General features: G+C 35.4%; 1 protein-coding gene across 1 annotated transcript in view; it reads left to right on the top strand.

The window, feature by feature from the left end:
* LOC144963324 (uncharacterized) overlaps positions 1 to 14,872 on the top strand; it is a 37,958-nt gene that overhangs the window by 16,908 nt on the left and 6,178 nt on the right. The window contains exon 2 of the mRNA XM_078897254.1: positions 13,493 to 13,704. Within this exon, the coding sequence (XP_078753380.1) occupies positions 13,662 to 13,704 (43 nt within the window). The 5' untranslated portion in view covers positions 13,493 to 13,661. The remainder of the gene's footprint in view (positions 1 to 13,492; positions 13,705 to 14,872) is intronic.

The raw sequence follows: 14,872 nt of genomic DNA, 5'->3' as shown, positions 1-14,872 counted from the left end.
AAATAAATAAATAAATAGATAAATAGATAAATAAATAAATAAATAAATAAATAAATAAATAAATAAATAAATAAATAAATAAATACATAAATAAATAAATAAATAAATAAATAAAAATAAATAAATAAATACATAAATAAATAAATAAATGAATAAATAAATAAAAAATAAATAATAAATAAATAAATAAATAAATAAATAAATAAATGAATGAATAGATAAATAAAAGCTAACAAATTTATAAATGTGAACAAAAACAAAATATACTTTTAACCACGTATTATCAAAGTGGGCGAGGGGGGGGGTGATGTCATAGATATGCAATTTACATTCCGAGTAAAAAACGCATCAAAAACAGAGTTGTGTTATCCCATAATCCTCTTTTTACTCAAGTAACTTCAATGAGATTGAATAATAAATAAATAAAATCCTCTTTATTCATCCCATGGGGGAAATTTGTCCCTAGGGTCTATTACAAGAAGAAGAAGACTGAAATAACCTAGGCATCAGCCGCAGTACAGCGCCGCAAATTGAGCTAGGGCGAGGCATAGAGAATAGATAGAATGCGCTTGGCCAAGGAGTTCACAACATTGCTATCCGGAAGTATAACGGACCAACACGCAAACTCTGTGTAACCATGAACTTTTATAGTCTGGTTAATACAGTTTAGTGAGAACAACTCACAAACGCGGATGGCAAAAACAATAACAAAGGCCTGAGTGACGTCATCTGCATACTTTCCATACAGGACCCTTGTCTGTGGGGCGAGGCGACTTGCTCAAGACTCAAGGCTAAACAGTGTGGCGAGTTATTGAACTCGGTACCTTTCAGGTACGATATCGATGAGCCACGCTGTCCCCTCATTCAATGAGAACGCGCTTAATTGAGCTTTTTTATATAGCGCAATATCCACTAAATGTGCTCCAAGCGCTTTACAAGGGGTCCCTGGTCAACAGCAACATTTAACATTGAGGACGGGACATGACGCCTGTTAGGCGATATTACAATTTTCGGACAAAGACAACGCTGTTAACGGCCAGGTACTCATTTTACACCTGAGTACGATGAGAGAATGTGAGTAAAGAGCCTTTTCCAAGGACTCAACTATGCGCCGAACTCGAGGCTCGAACCCAGGACCTTCCGATCCGAAAGCGGGTGTCATACCAGAAGACCACATAGCCGCACGCTTAGCATTGTGTTAGAAGCTTTGATAAGAATGAACACACACATACACCCTAGATAAAATCTTTTTCAAAAACTCTAGTCTACCAGCTTGATGTCCTCAACAAGCAAGGAATAAATTATTATTAAAATTTAAAACAATTGTTATCTATAGATAATATAATATTAATATCCAAATGAATAAATACATTTGGTGTAGATACTACACTCGTGCACTCGAAATCACGCCTTATCAAAAAGATGAGAAAGGTGGGGGTTATGCAATTGATCTTTAATTTACATTAGGAATTATAAACGCATCATTAACACACAGCTTGTTGATATCTCATATAGACGTCTAATATTCTTTAATTAATCAAGTAAGTTCTGTTAAAATTGAATGCACACGCGGTTCGCATTGTGTCGTAAGCGTGACCGTTACGCAAGAAGGAAAAGATACGATAGGGCTACTACATACTACGTCTTGTCTCATCGTCAACTCACACGAGAATCACCCCCTTGCATAAATCAAATTTTAATACGTTAATTCTATCTAAATTAACAACAACAACAGCAACAAAAAACTACAATGAACAACAACAATTATAACAAGAGATGGAATGAAAAATTACATTGGATAAATCAAATTCATTTCATTACGCATCAAAGAAGACTGAACTAAACTCCCCCGTGTTAAATATTCAAGATATTAATTTAAATGATCTCTCATATTTACTCATTCGTAACTACTTCATTATAATCATTTGTAGATTTTTTTAAAAAAAAGGATGATTTTAATTTAGATGTCGCTAATCACGGCGTAAAATCAAATATAATGTGCAAGACCATATCGACATAAGCACATGGTTTAAAAACCAAATAAATAAAGATTAAGATAAAAATGCGAAATGAATTTTAACCGTACTAAACTTGAACGGGAGCACGGTGCACGCGTGTTGTTGATCGTTGCTTGCTGATGGTGTGTATTGTGTTGTTTGGGAGGGTGGGGGATTCGCTGATTACATTCTACTATTGAATGTTTTCGATTTATTTACCTAAACGGTTCATTAAATTTGCTCTCCGAAAGAAGACTTCCACTCACCGTCGATTGAATAATATGCACGTGTTGCCAATCAGTGTCCGGTTATTGGGTCAATGTATGCTAATTTATTCACAAGAGAGCGTCGATTTTGTCTTGTGTTGTGGTGCAACATGATATGAATAAAATAAAAAGAATTTTTAATCAAGAAATTGCAACAGATTTACTTGTTATAGAGAGATAAAGATATAAAAATAGATAGATAGATAAAGATATCTATCTGACACACACACACACACACACACAGAGAGAGAGAGAGAGAGAGAGAGAGAGAGAGAGAGAGAGAGAGAGAGAGAGAGAGAGAGAGGGGGGATTTGAAGGAGAGTTCATAAATCAAAATTAAAGCGCGCACATGATCATCATTATAGATCATCTTCTTTGTTTCTATTAAAGTAGGGATCAGATACATACTGATATCAAACCCGACGCGCACTTACTCGCAGGTCTGATAACTCGATTCCTTATGGGCTCATTGTTGTAATCCAAATCTAAAAAAAAAAAAAAAAAGTAATGACGCAAAATATTGTCCATTACAACAATGTTAAACTAAACCCATACGTGGATTTGAATGTCAGACCTGCAAATGTGTAAACGTCGTATTAGACCGATTGATGATGTGGTTCGCAAAGAAATCATTTATGACGTTATATAATCCGGCAGCTTGGAGGAGCACTCGCTTCTTACGCAAAGGGACCGAGATGGATCCCGAGTGAAATCGAAATTTTAATTTTTGTCTGCGTAAAATAAATGACCTGAAGAAGGCCAAAGGCCGAAACGTCGTTTACTTCGTGTTGTATCTTTTACTCATCCTCATGGGGCTCGTTCAGCACATATTATGGCTGACACAGTGGAGCGCCATCTTTCTCGGTTGGAGACCATTTTTGCCAGCTGTCCCCAAGACCATTCACCAAAGCTATACGTACTTCTTCTTCTAGGTTCCATGCCTGGTCCAGGCTTCGGATACTGCATGAATTATCTCTCTCCATTCCTCCCTGTCTCTTGCTTTTTCAAACAGCTCTTGGATTGTTAGGTTGGTGAAGCCCTTCAGTTGGTCTATGAGTGTTTTTCTTTGTCTCCCCCGGGCGCGTTTACCAGGTATTTTTCCACAACTTGCCAGGTATTCCTTCTTATCTTTCCTTACTATGTGTCCGAAAAAGGATAGTTGTCGATCCACTATTAAGGGCATTAGTTTCCTTTGTTGGTATGTTTGTTTTAGCACTTCTTCGTTCGTTTTGTGTGCAGTATACGATATTCTCTGCATCCTTCTCAAGCACCACATTTCAAAAGCTTCAATGTTCTTTTGTGTTTCTGCATTTGTAGTCCAGCTTTCGCATCCGTATAACAAGACTGGCCACACGTAGCACTTCAAGACTCGGAATCTAATCCCGAACAACATCTGTTTGTTTTTTCAAAATGTTTCCCAGGTCCATGAAGGCCTGTTTGGCTTGAGTTATTCTTGCTCGTATGTCTCGGTTACATCTTCCATCTGTTGTCACTATTGAACCTAGGTACTTAAAACTTTCTACGTTGGTAAGTTGCTCGCCGTGAATCGTTATATTGCAGGTGTTGTTGTTTTCGGGGTTTTTCTGTATTACCATGCATTCCGTTTTGGTGATATTCACTTCCATTCCCTTGGCTTCACTATCTACTACCACTTTGTCAACAATCTTTTGAAGTTGGATTTCTGATGTTGCAATGAGTACCGTATCGTCTGCGTATCTTATATTATTTATGTTGTGACCTCCCACTTTTATTCCCTCCATATTATTTATGCCCCTCATGATTGTTTCTTGGTATAGATTAAACAGATCTGGTGAGGCAACACACCCTTGACGGACTCCTTTCTTAATAGGAATGGAATTTCCTGTAGAGTTTCCGATTTTGATAGATGCCTGCTGGGTGTAGTATAATGTTTGCATGAGTCTGAGGTCTTTCTCATCAGCGCCAATGGAGTGCAGTTGTTTTAGTATTTCTTCGTGGCGTACTCTATCAAAAGCTTTTTTGTAGTCGACAAAACAGAGGTATAGTGGGGTCTGAACCTGTATAGCTCTTTCACTTAAAACACGGAGGAGGTATACGTACGCCTGGCAATAAATTTAAATATAGTCACAAATCGCAAACCAAGTCGATTCAACCATTTTATGAGAATTTTAGGAAAGACTTTTATTGAGGTTTCTTGAACGAAGTTATTTTCTGAAAAACTGAAAGGATATTAAGGTGGGTTTCAATTTGTCGTAAATTGCTTGTCTGGCGAAATCTGGCGTGGATATAGTCGTCTTCAATAACGTCATCTTAGCCACTATCACATCATCATTGCCGTTATTGATCATCGCCACCACCACCATCACCTCCATCATCATCATCATCATCATCATCATCATCATCATCATCATCATCATCATCATCATCATCATCATCATCATCATCATCATCATCATCATCATCATTATCATTACCACCACCACCACCATAACCACCACCACCATCGTCACCAATAACACACCAAAAAAAAAAAATCCAAAAAAAATTCCAACAAGGCCAAAGCCAGACACCGCATCCCAAACTTCGTCCTCCTCCCATTCCAATGTTATGACCGATGAAGCCGACGCGTCCTCATCACACGCTCCTCCTCTCCAATGCCATCTACTACTTACGATGCCATCCAGTGAGTTATCATTATCAGTAGCGGCTCGGGCAAGTAGTCCCCACGATCCCACAGTGTTATCAGCCCCCACTCCAAATACCAATGCGGTCAGCACACAGCCTAGATAACATACAGTCTTTGTCACCCGACTTTCATCTCACAACGTAGGCATTTACACCCGACTTGAAGAATCATTCTAGACTCGAGCCGCCTAGAGGGGAAATACTCTTCAACAGTCGTAATGTCTCTTCCTTACTTATGACGCATGGTAACTTAGTAACACTGGCTCTAAACTATCGGAACAATGGCGGACGCCCTATGAAATATTTCTCCGGCGAGCATAAAAGCGTATCCAGAGGAAAAAAAACCCCATCAATTTGATCATGTTTTGACTTTTACACATTCTGATCACAAGACATATGAAAAGTTCTAGCCAGCTTGAAGAATAAAATGTAATGATTTTCTTTGTTTAGAACCAAGATGGCCGCCGTTGCCCGGCGGCGTGACATCAGACTACTGAATCCAATTGGTAAACCTACGCTCCCAACATATCATAAGGCCATTGGAGTCGAAGTTAGTCCCGATTGCTATAGCATTAAAGAGACAATAGTAACTGCTTACAACCCTTTGAATAGGATGCTACAGCAACGTACTTCCCGCCAGATCTCACAACTATCCAACTATTGCTGGATGGATAGGTGGGGGAGGTTGGTCTCACCCCCCCCCCTAAAAAAACACACAAAAAACAAAACAAAACAAAAAAAATACAACCCACTGACGAACTCTGGCGAAGAAGAAAAAAAAATAGACCCCGCACATTAAAAAATAATTTAGCACAAACGTGCGCTTGTCTTCTATTTTTTAAAAATGAACTCCTTTCTGAGGCGGATCTCTATAGATAGAATGAAGTTGACGTCACTCAGGTCTTTATTATTGTATTTTGCCACCCATGTTTATGAGTACTTCTCCCTAAACTGTATTAACCAGACTATAAACTTTCAAAGTTACACATAGTTTTGTGTGTTGGTCCGTTATACTTCCGGATGGCAATGTTGTGAGCTTCTTAGACAAGTGAATACTATCTATATCATACCTGCATACTGCTACGAAAAATTCGTAGTTGGTCCAGCTTGAGAACAACATAGACATTTTTGGTTCAATAAATCTAGTTGAAAAGGAGAGTTTGGCTGCTTAGAAACTGTATTTAGGACTTTGGAGCATATTTTGATGATGCTGACTGCAAATCATTGATTTGTAATGCTGCCTTTTCATTATTTCCCTTGGAAACTTCGGATTTTTTGACATTTCAATTAGGCAGCTCTGCACTCTATACCATATATTATAATTTATAAAATGTCATGCTGACCAAGATTCGAATAAAAGTACACCTATTTACAAGTATGATAACCAGACGCCATTATGCGTGCTTTAACATTGCTGTAATTGACAAAACGCTTGCATTGGCCTTCGAGTATTTCCATAACATCAATACGACCCACCAAGACAACAAATTGGCTTATCAGACCTGCATAATAATATAATTCAAAGTCCGATTCGAACCATTGGCCATGAAACAGGTTATCAGTCTGCTGTTTTCAATTCCAACACAATGTGGCACAATACCTATTATCTTTGTTACTAAGAATAGACACATATGTCACATGATTTTTAAAAAATAAAGAAAGGGAAGCAATTTAGTTTCTCAGCTGTGATTAAAGTTGTTAACATTAAGAAGATTACCCCTTACTTGCACCAGTGAGTAACAACAATTCTTGCAGCTGTGTAACACCTTTTCATAATGGACTCATTAGTTGTTGCTTTTTTTTACCTTTCTATTATCATTATTATTATTATTATTATTATTATTATTATTATTATTATTATTATTATTATTATTATTATTATTATTATTATTATTAGATTATTATTATATATATTTAATTATATCATTACTACTAATTATTATACACCATCATCATTGTTGTTGGTAATTTCGAATTATCAATTAATATTATTCCTACTATCTACTACTACCAACCACCCACCACCACCACCACTACTAACCCAACACTACTACTACCACTGCACTACTACACTCATACTTACAACTAATCTACACTACTTTACTATACTACTACTACTACTACTACTACTACTACTACTACTGAATATTCCGAGTTCTAACTTTTTTCTATACTAAAATATTTTCAATTTAAATTTTCCTGCACAACACATTGCCTATTTTCAATATCTCTGTGGTCAATTTAATACAAATCGGATACAAGAGAAAGATCTTGATGTTAATATCCGTGCGTACCGGATAACCGGTTCGGATTTAAACAGGATTTAATCCTCAAGTTATTACAGTCTTGGTTTGGTACCCTATCTCTCCAAACACCAAAACACCACACACACACACACAACACACACACACACACACACACACACACCCACACACAGAGGATCAGATTTATTTTAGTTTGGCTGTCCCCACCACACACATTTCTATCACAGTTGCCTTCTACTCTCAGCGCTAGCGAAATGGGCAATAAAACAATAAAACTCCAGTTTTTATATTATTCCTTACCACTAAACCTAAAACCACGTACTTTGGGATCGTAACTCCATTCATTATGGCATTTGATAACAACAATAATGATATCAGACTAAAGCAATAAAGGTGACAACGCGATTGCAATGTGTTCGTGTCCGATCTGTGCTTATAATATTATTCATTTATGGTATGCAGTATAGATATAATGAGTACCATAACCCAGGTGATTAGTATTAAAGTGATCTTATTTATGGATGATATATTAATATTGTGTGATTAAATTCATTGGACATGACAAAAGTGTAGAAAACTAGAGGACAGAAAATGTCTAGCGATACGGAAAACAGGAGGTAAGAAATATCTGTGGGTTTTATCCGTGACGAGATTTTATCGACAATGGAATAACCATATAGATCAATTAAGAGATGAAAAGAATATAATTTTTTAACCAACTTAGATTAAACGAATGAAATCAATAAAGGCAAAAGGATCATTATCATCGTCATCGTCATCGTCATCGTTACCATCATCATCATCATCATCATCATCATCATCATCATCATCATCATCATCATCATCTTTTCCTTCATCATCATCATCATCAACATCACCACCACCAACACCACAACCACCACTAACATCATCATCATCATCATCATCATCATCATCATCATCATCATCATCATCATCATCATCATCATCATTATCAACTTCACCACCATGATCAACCATCACCATATCACTCATCACATCATCATCATCATCATCATCATCATCATCATCATCATCATCATCATCATCATCATCATCATCATCAACAACAACAACAGCCCCAAAACTTTGCTAACAACCCAACCAATGTTGATGACTTGCTTGCAATACCGAACAGTTTGTCTGTATCACTCATTGTCAATAATATTGTCAATGATTACAATTTCACTGAGGCTTTCTCCACTACAACACACGAACACACATGATAATATGAGGAAAACATTATCATACTTCCGTGTCCCACTGTCCAATGTGCGAAACTGTTGTATAAATCTTTGGTTATGTATCCAGCTATTGACACTTTACTCAATATAAAATGCTTCTATAATATTGTAAGATAAAAGTGAAATGCTCTATTTTCATTCATAGACATAGCTTCGGTATTTGGATTTGAGTTATATATTTGTTTATTTATTTATTTATTTATTTATTTATTTATTTATTTATTATTTATTATTATTATTATTATTATTATTATTATTATTATTATTATTATTATTATTATTATTATTATTATATTATTATTATATTATTATTATTATTATTATTATTATTATTATTATATTATTATTATTATTATCATTATTATTATTATTATTATTATTATTAATGTTATTATCATTATCATGATCATGGTACTCGCCTACCGACCAGCAGAAATAAATTAACAAAATAACAACAACAACAACAAAAACAAAACAAAACAAAAAAAAAAAACAAAGGAAAAAATACCAAAAAACAAAAACAAAACAAAGAAAAAAAAAAAAAAGACCAAAAAACAAACCAAACCAAAACTGCAACACAATATTATCTGTTGTGAGATTTGAACAATCAGTTCGATTTGAAGAAGAAGAAGAAGAAGAGGAAGAAAATTGGCAAGCCTCAAAGTGGTCCCAATAACGGTCTATGTCGTGATTATTCAAACATGTGCACATTTGCATATTCATGTTTATTAACGATTCGTTCATATCCGCCAGATTGTACCTACCCTGCACGTGGCTTCAACGTTCAATCATATTAGTGGCACTATTTTAGTGCTCGTTACTAGACCGGATAACTGTTCTGTAACAAACGGTCATTAAAAAACAAAACTAAAAACAACAAAAAAAAAAAAAACAAAAACAAAAACGAAACAAAACAAAAGCCAAACTAAAAACAAAAAAAAAAAAAACAAAAAAAAAAAAAACAAAAAAATAAATGAGCTTTTTCAAAGAGCAATATCCGCTCAACGTGCATAAAACGCTTTTACAGCTTCACCAACAGCAACACTTAACATGTAGGGCGACACGTGACGCCTGTTAGGCGATATTGCAATTTTTGGGGGAGAGAAACAATGCTGCTGATGACAAGGTACTCATTATACACATGACTACGATATACATATATAAGATATATACATATATATATATATATATATATATATATATATATATATATATATATATATATATATATATGAGTGTTGGTGGGTACTTGTAGGTACGAAAGTGCTCGATAATGATGGTTAGAGCTAATATAAAAATATAAATGGGATCACTCACTTATATGTGGCCAAAACATATGTTTCTGTGGCTTTCATCCACGTCGTCAGTTGGCATATTGTCCCCAGAATCCTGCGGACAATATGCCAACTGACGACGTGGATGAAAGCCACAGAAATTTTTGTTTTGGCCACATATAAGTGAGTGATCCCATTTATATTTATATCTATATATATATATATATATATATATATATATATATATATATATATATATATATAATATATATATACATACACATATATACTAATTAAATACATAAATAGATATACTAAATGAATAAATAAATAAATAAATACATATATAAATAAAAATAAATAAATAAACAAATAAATAGATAGATAAAATAAATAAATAAAAAGATAAAATCGACAAATGAATGATAAGTAGATAAATAAAAATCAACAAAAATAAAAAAGAGTAACAAAGAAATATAATATGTCATCGAATACCTCTGATAAGCCAGTGCCAGGCAAGCAATGACGTAATCACCCCCCCCCCCCCCCAATAATGCCAGAATAGGTCTGGGCATAGAATGTCGTGGCAGAGAAGAGGCATTTCAAGCCGTGCTGGAGTGTCACGCCAGTGCGATAAGGAATCAACTTCAACATTCCTCGTGTCATGTCTTCTTCCTTCTTCAAGATTAAGTTAGGCGCCCAGATAGCTCAGCTGATAGGGCACTGACCTCAGTCCCAAAAGAGACCTATAAATATTAGGTCTTGGGTGCATAATTTGAGGTCTGGGGTTTCTTTTTGGGTATTTCTTTGGGGGGGGGGGGGGGGGGGATAGGGACCGTCTGTTCATCCAAATGTAGTTGGATCTGTTCAGTCTGGTTGAAAGTACTTTGTGATTATACTCTTAGTCATCAAAGGATTTCAAATTTCAAGCAATTGTTCTTATACACATGAGTAAATATCAAGTAATGTTTACTTTATATATACTATAATAATAATTAATAATAATAATGATAATACTAATAATAATAATAATAATATAATAATAATATAATAAAATAATAATAATAATAATAATAATAATAATAATATAATAATAATATATAAATAATATAATATAATAATAATATAATAATAAAAATATAATATAATAATAATAATATATAAATAAAATAATAATAATAATAATAATAATAATAATAATAATAATAATAATAATAATAATAATAATAATAATAATAATAATAATAATAATAATAATGCTGAAAACTTAAATATGGCACACGTCCTTAAATGAACTCTATTACAATTTATTTATCTCTTAGTAGTAGCCTAACGTGACAGTAAATGCATTAATTAATTATGAATTACTCTTAGCGTTTTACTTCATCACTATGCGAACGAACAACTGTGACCTTACACTCTCATTTCAGACAAAACGCAGTATCATCCAAAAAAAACAAAACAAACACACACACACACACACACACACACAAGAAAACATCCATATTATAATAATAAAGTGATTGATTTAAAGAAAATCCTCTATATTGTTGTATTCTGAAGACCCCCCCCCCCCCCCCCCCCCCAAAAAAAAAAAATAAAAAAAAAAGAAAAGAAAAGAAAAGTAAAAATTAAAAAAAAAAACCCAAACAAAAACAAAACCACACACAAAAAAAAACGAAAAAAAACAAACAAACAAAAAACGAACCCCCCCCCCCCCCCCCCGAAAAAAACAACAAGAAAAAAACAAAAAAAAAAAACAAAACAAAATTTTAAAAACAACAACGGAAATAGACCCCCCCCCCCCAAAGAACAACAACGAATACAAAAACAAAAACAAAAGTAAAGAAAGAAAAAAAAAAAAAACAATAGCACGTATTTTAAAATGTTGACCAAACTAAACTCGTCATTCATGCAAATAATATTGTTCGATAAAAATGCCACTCATCTTTGGCAAAACTCTCAAACTTGCTCTGCGCTTCGTGACAACGAGGAGGGGAAGTTTAGTCGATCGATATTAGAAAGACGAGTTTTCTGGTCAAAATTTTAGATATGTGTTTTGTTTAGGTATTTTTTAATTTTTTAATTATTATTTTGCTATTATTATTTATATATCGACGGCATAATAATGGTTTATGTATTATCAGAGACCGTCAAGGTTGAAATTTGTCAAGATTATGTATGTATTCATAAGTCACGGTCATTTGACATTTGACACGGCGTTTTTTGTCAGCGATGATGATGATGATGATGATGATGATGATGATGATGATGATGGTGGTGGTGGTGATGACACAGGGACACCGGCGACATGGAGGAGAGTGTGTGAGTGAGTGAGTGAGTGAGTGAGCACACTGATGGTGGGACGGGTCGGATGGATGGATGGATGACGGATAATGACTAAAAGATAGCATACACATGTGTTGAATCTAAAATCTCTCTCTCTCTCTCTCTCTCTCTCTCTCTCTCTCTCCTCCTCTCTCTCTCTCTCTCTCTCCTCACGGATCCTTTTCAGTGTTTTCCCAAATTGGCAGGGTTACCTAGCAGAAAAATTGATTTTTAAAAATCAAACAAGCTCTCTATAAAACAATTATTAATTAAGCAAAGATCATTCTTCAAAGTTTGTAATGTACTAAATAAATTCGAATAAGAAAAAAGGTATAGAGAATTAGATTAGCGGAAGAGTAGCGTCCCTTGATTGGACGTCACCTTACAGAAAGAACGTCAAAATGGTTTTGCGCATGCGTCTCTCTCGTCCTCGCTTTCAGTGAAGTGCCTCATGCCGCACAACCAACATGACGTTCTCTCTCTAATAACTTTTCCGCTCGTGACTTCCAATCAAGGGACGCTACTCCTCCGCTTATCTTATTTCCTATAGATGGTTCGAAGATGACGTCACTCAGGTCTTTGTTATTGTTTTTATGCCATCCGCGTTTATGAGTAATGCTCACTGAACTGCATTAACCTGACTATAAACGTTCACGGATACACATAGTTTTGTGTGTTTGTCCGTTATACTTCCGGATGGCAATGTTATGAGCTTCTTAGCCAAGCGCATACTATCTATATTGTGTCGTAACAAATGTGAGGATTTTGGTGTAGGTGGTAAAGAGAGGGTTAACTATTTGGCCAGATAACTCGTCCTTCAAAATATCGATCGAATAAAATGGCAAAAAACCCCTGTTAAACCGGGGATTTAGTGAAGTCTTTCATCAAGCCCCTGTTTGAGAGATTTAGCCAACACGAGGTTTTGAAATTTGGTGCAATTATTCAGATCGATTCAATACGTGGTAACGAAGGGTGTTTGGCTGTTTGATCACGACGATCGTCCCTCTTTTCATCCTTCTATCCCCGTTGCCATTTTTATCGTTGTTATCATCATCATCATCATCATCATCATCATCATCATCATCATCATCATCATCATCATCATCATCATCATCATCAACAACAACATCATCATCATCATCATCATCATCATCATCATCATCATCATCATCATTATCGTCATCATCATCATCATCATCATCATCATCATCATCATCATCATCATCATCATCATCATCATCGATATCATTACTGTCATCACCAACACCACCACTACCACCACAACTACCACCACTAACCACAATCGCCGTAAAATTAAATTTCTAATCAAAGTTTTTAATTTCTCTCTTCTCCCCCCCCCCCCCCCCCCCCCCCCCCCCCACACACACACACCTCCCAACCTCCTCCCCACCTATCCACCATTTCCCAACCAACCAGCCCCTCCCCATCCACCGCAACCACGGTGCCCACGCCCAACCCATCCCTGTACCCGGGCAGTGTGGATGTGAATCCCTCATCCCCTGGACAGGACCTTAGACAACGCAACAGCGATTTTCATCAACTAAAAAACAATAATAACAACGACGAGGAGGAGTACAGGAGCATTATGTTGGCTTCTAAACCACCACACTACGATCCCGTCTCTTCAGGTAAGCTTAAGATTTTTAAACATCTGAACAACAAGTGTGTATGAAAGGTGCCAGACAAAGCAAGAAAGAAAAATTCAAGAAAAAAATACCGAAAAAAAAAAAACAAAAAAAAAAAAAAAAAATCCCCCAAAAGATCAGTCGCCTTCGACTGGGGATCGAACCTCAGACCTTCTGATTACCGCAAGAAAGAAAAATACAAAAGAAAAAAAAAAAAACAAACTCATCCCGAACAATCAGTTGACCTCGACTTGGGATCGAACCTCATACCTTCTGATTACCGGTCAGACTTCTTGAAAATCTAAAAATTCGTAATTTTTAGGAAACAAAAATGGTACTCTAGTGCTAAAGTTAAATTTAAAAATCAACACTTTTACTCCACAAGGATTAAATAAAACTTCAAAATCCTTATAATTAAATAGTCTGGCATCAACTTTCATTTTCAATAAGTGTTAATGACTTAGAGATGCCAGTGAATTTATGAGATTGGAGCCAAAATTTCCTAATTCTCCAAATTTTTCGTAAGCATATCTGTGTAGAACAAACCAATTAATGACGTTTGTTTTGCAAATGACTTTTTAAAAATATATAACTTATTGAATAAATAGAGCATTTATATAGCGCAATATCCACTAAACGTGCTCAAAGCGATTTACAAGGGGTAGAATGAGACATGACGTCCGTTAGGCGTATTACATATTTTTTTCACAGAGAAAACGCTGTCAGGTAACGGTGAGAGAAATGTGAGTAAAGAGCCTTTTTCAAGGACTCAACCGAGATGAAAGCGAGTGTCATACAACTAGGCCACATAGCGTCATATTATAATATAGATAGAACGAAGTTGACGTCATTCAGGTCATTGTTATTGTTTTTGTTTTTTTGATGAATAATTTTCATAAAACTTTATAAACCAGAATATAATCGTTTAAGGTTACATACAGTTTCTATATTCGTTGTTTTATTTCCTGATGGCAACGTTGGGAGTTTCTTAGCCAAGCGCACACTATCTATAGACTCGCTTTCGGATCGGAAGGTCCTGGGTTCGAGCCTCGCTCGGCGCATAGTTGTGTCCTTGGAAAAGACTCTCTACTCACATTCTCTCACCGTACTCAGGTGTAAAATGAGTACCTGGCCGTTCACAGCGTTGTCTCTGTCCGAAAAATTGTAATAT

Source organism: Berghia stephanieae, chromosome 1, assembly GCF_034508935.2.
Source record: "Berghia stephanieae isolate SIO BIC M18660-M18661 chromosome 1, UCSD_Bste_1.3, whole genome shotgun sequence".
Lineage (NCBI taxonomy): Eukaryota > Metazoa > Mollusca > Gastropoda > Nudibranchia > Aeolidiidae > Berghia > Berghia stephanieae.
Note: the sequence above shows the minus strand (reverse complement) of the source record. Positions and strands in the feature narration are given on the sequence as shown.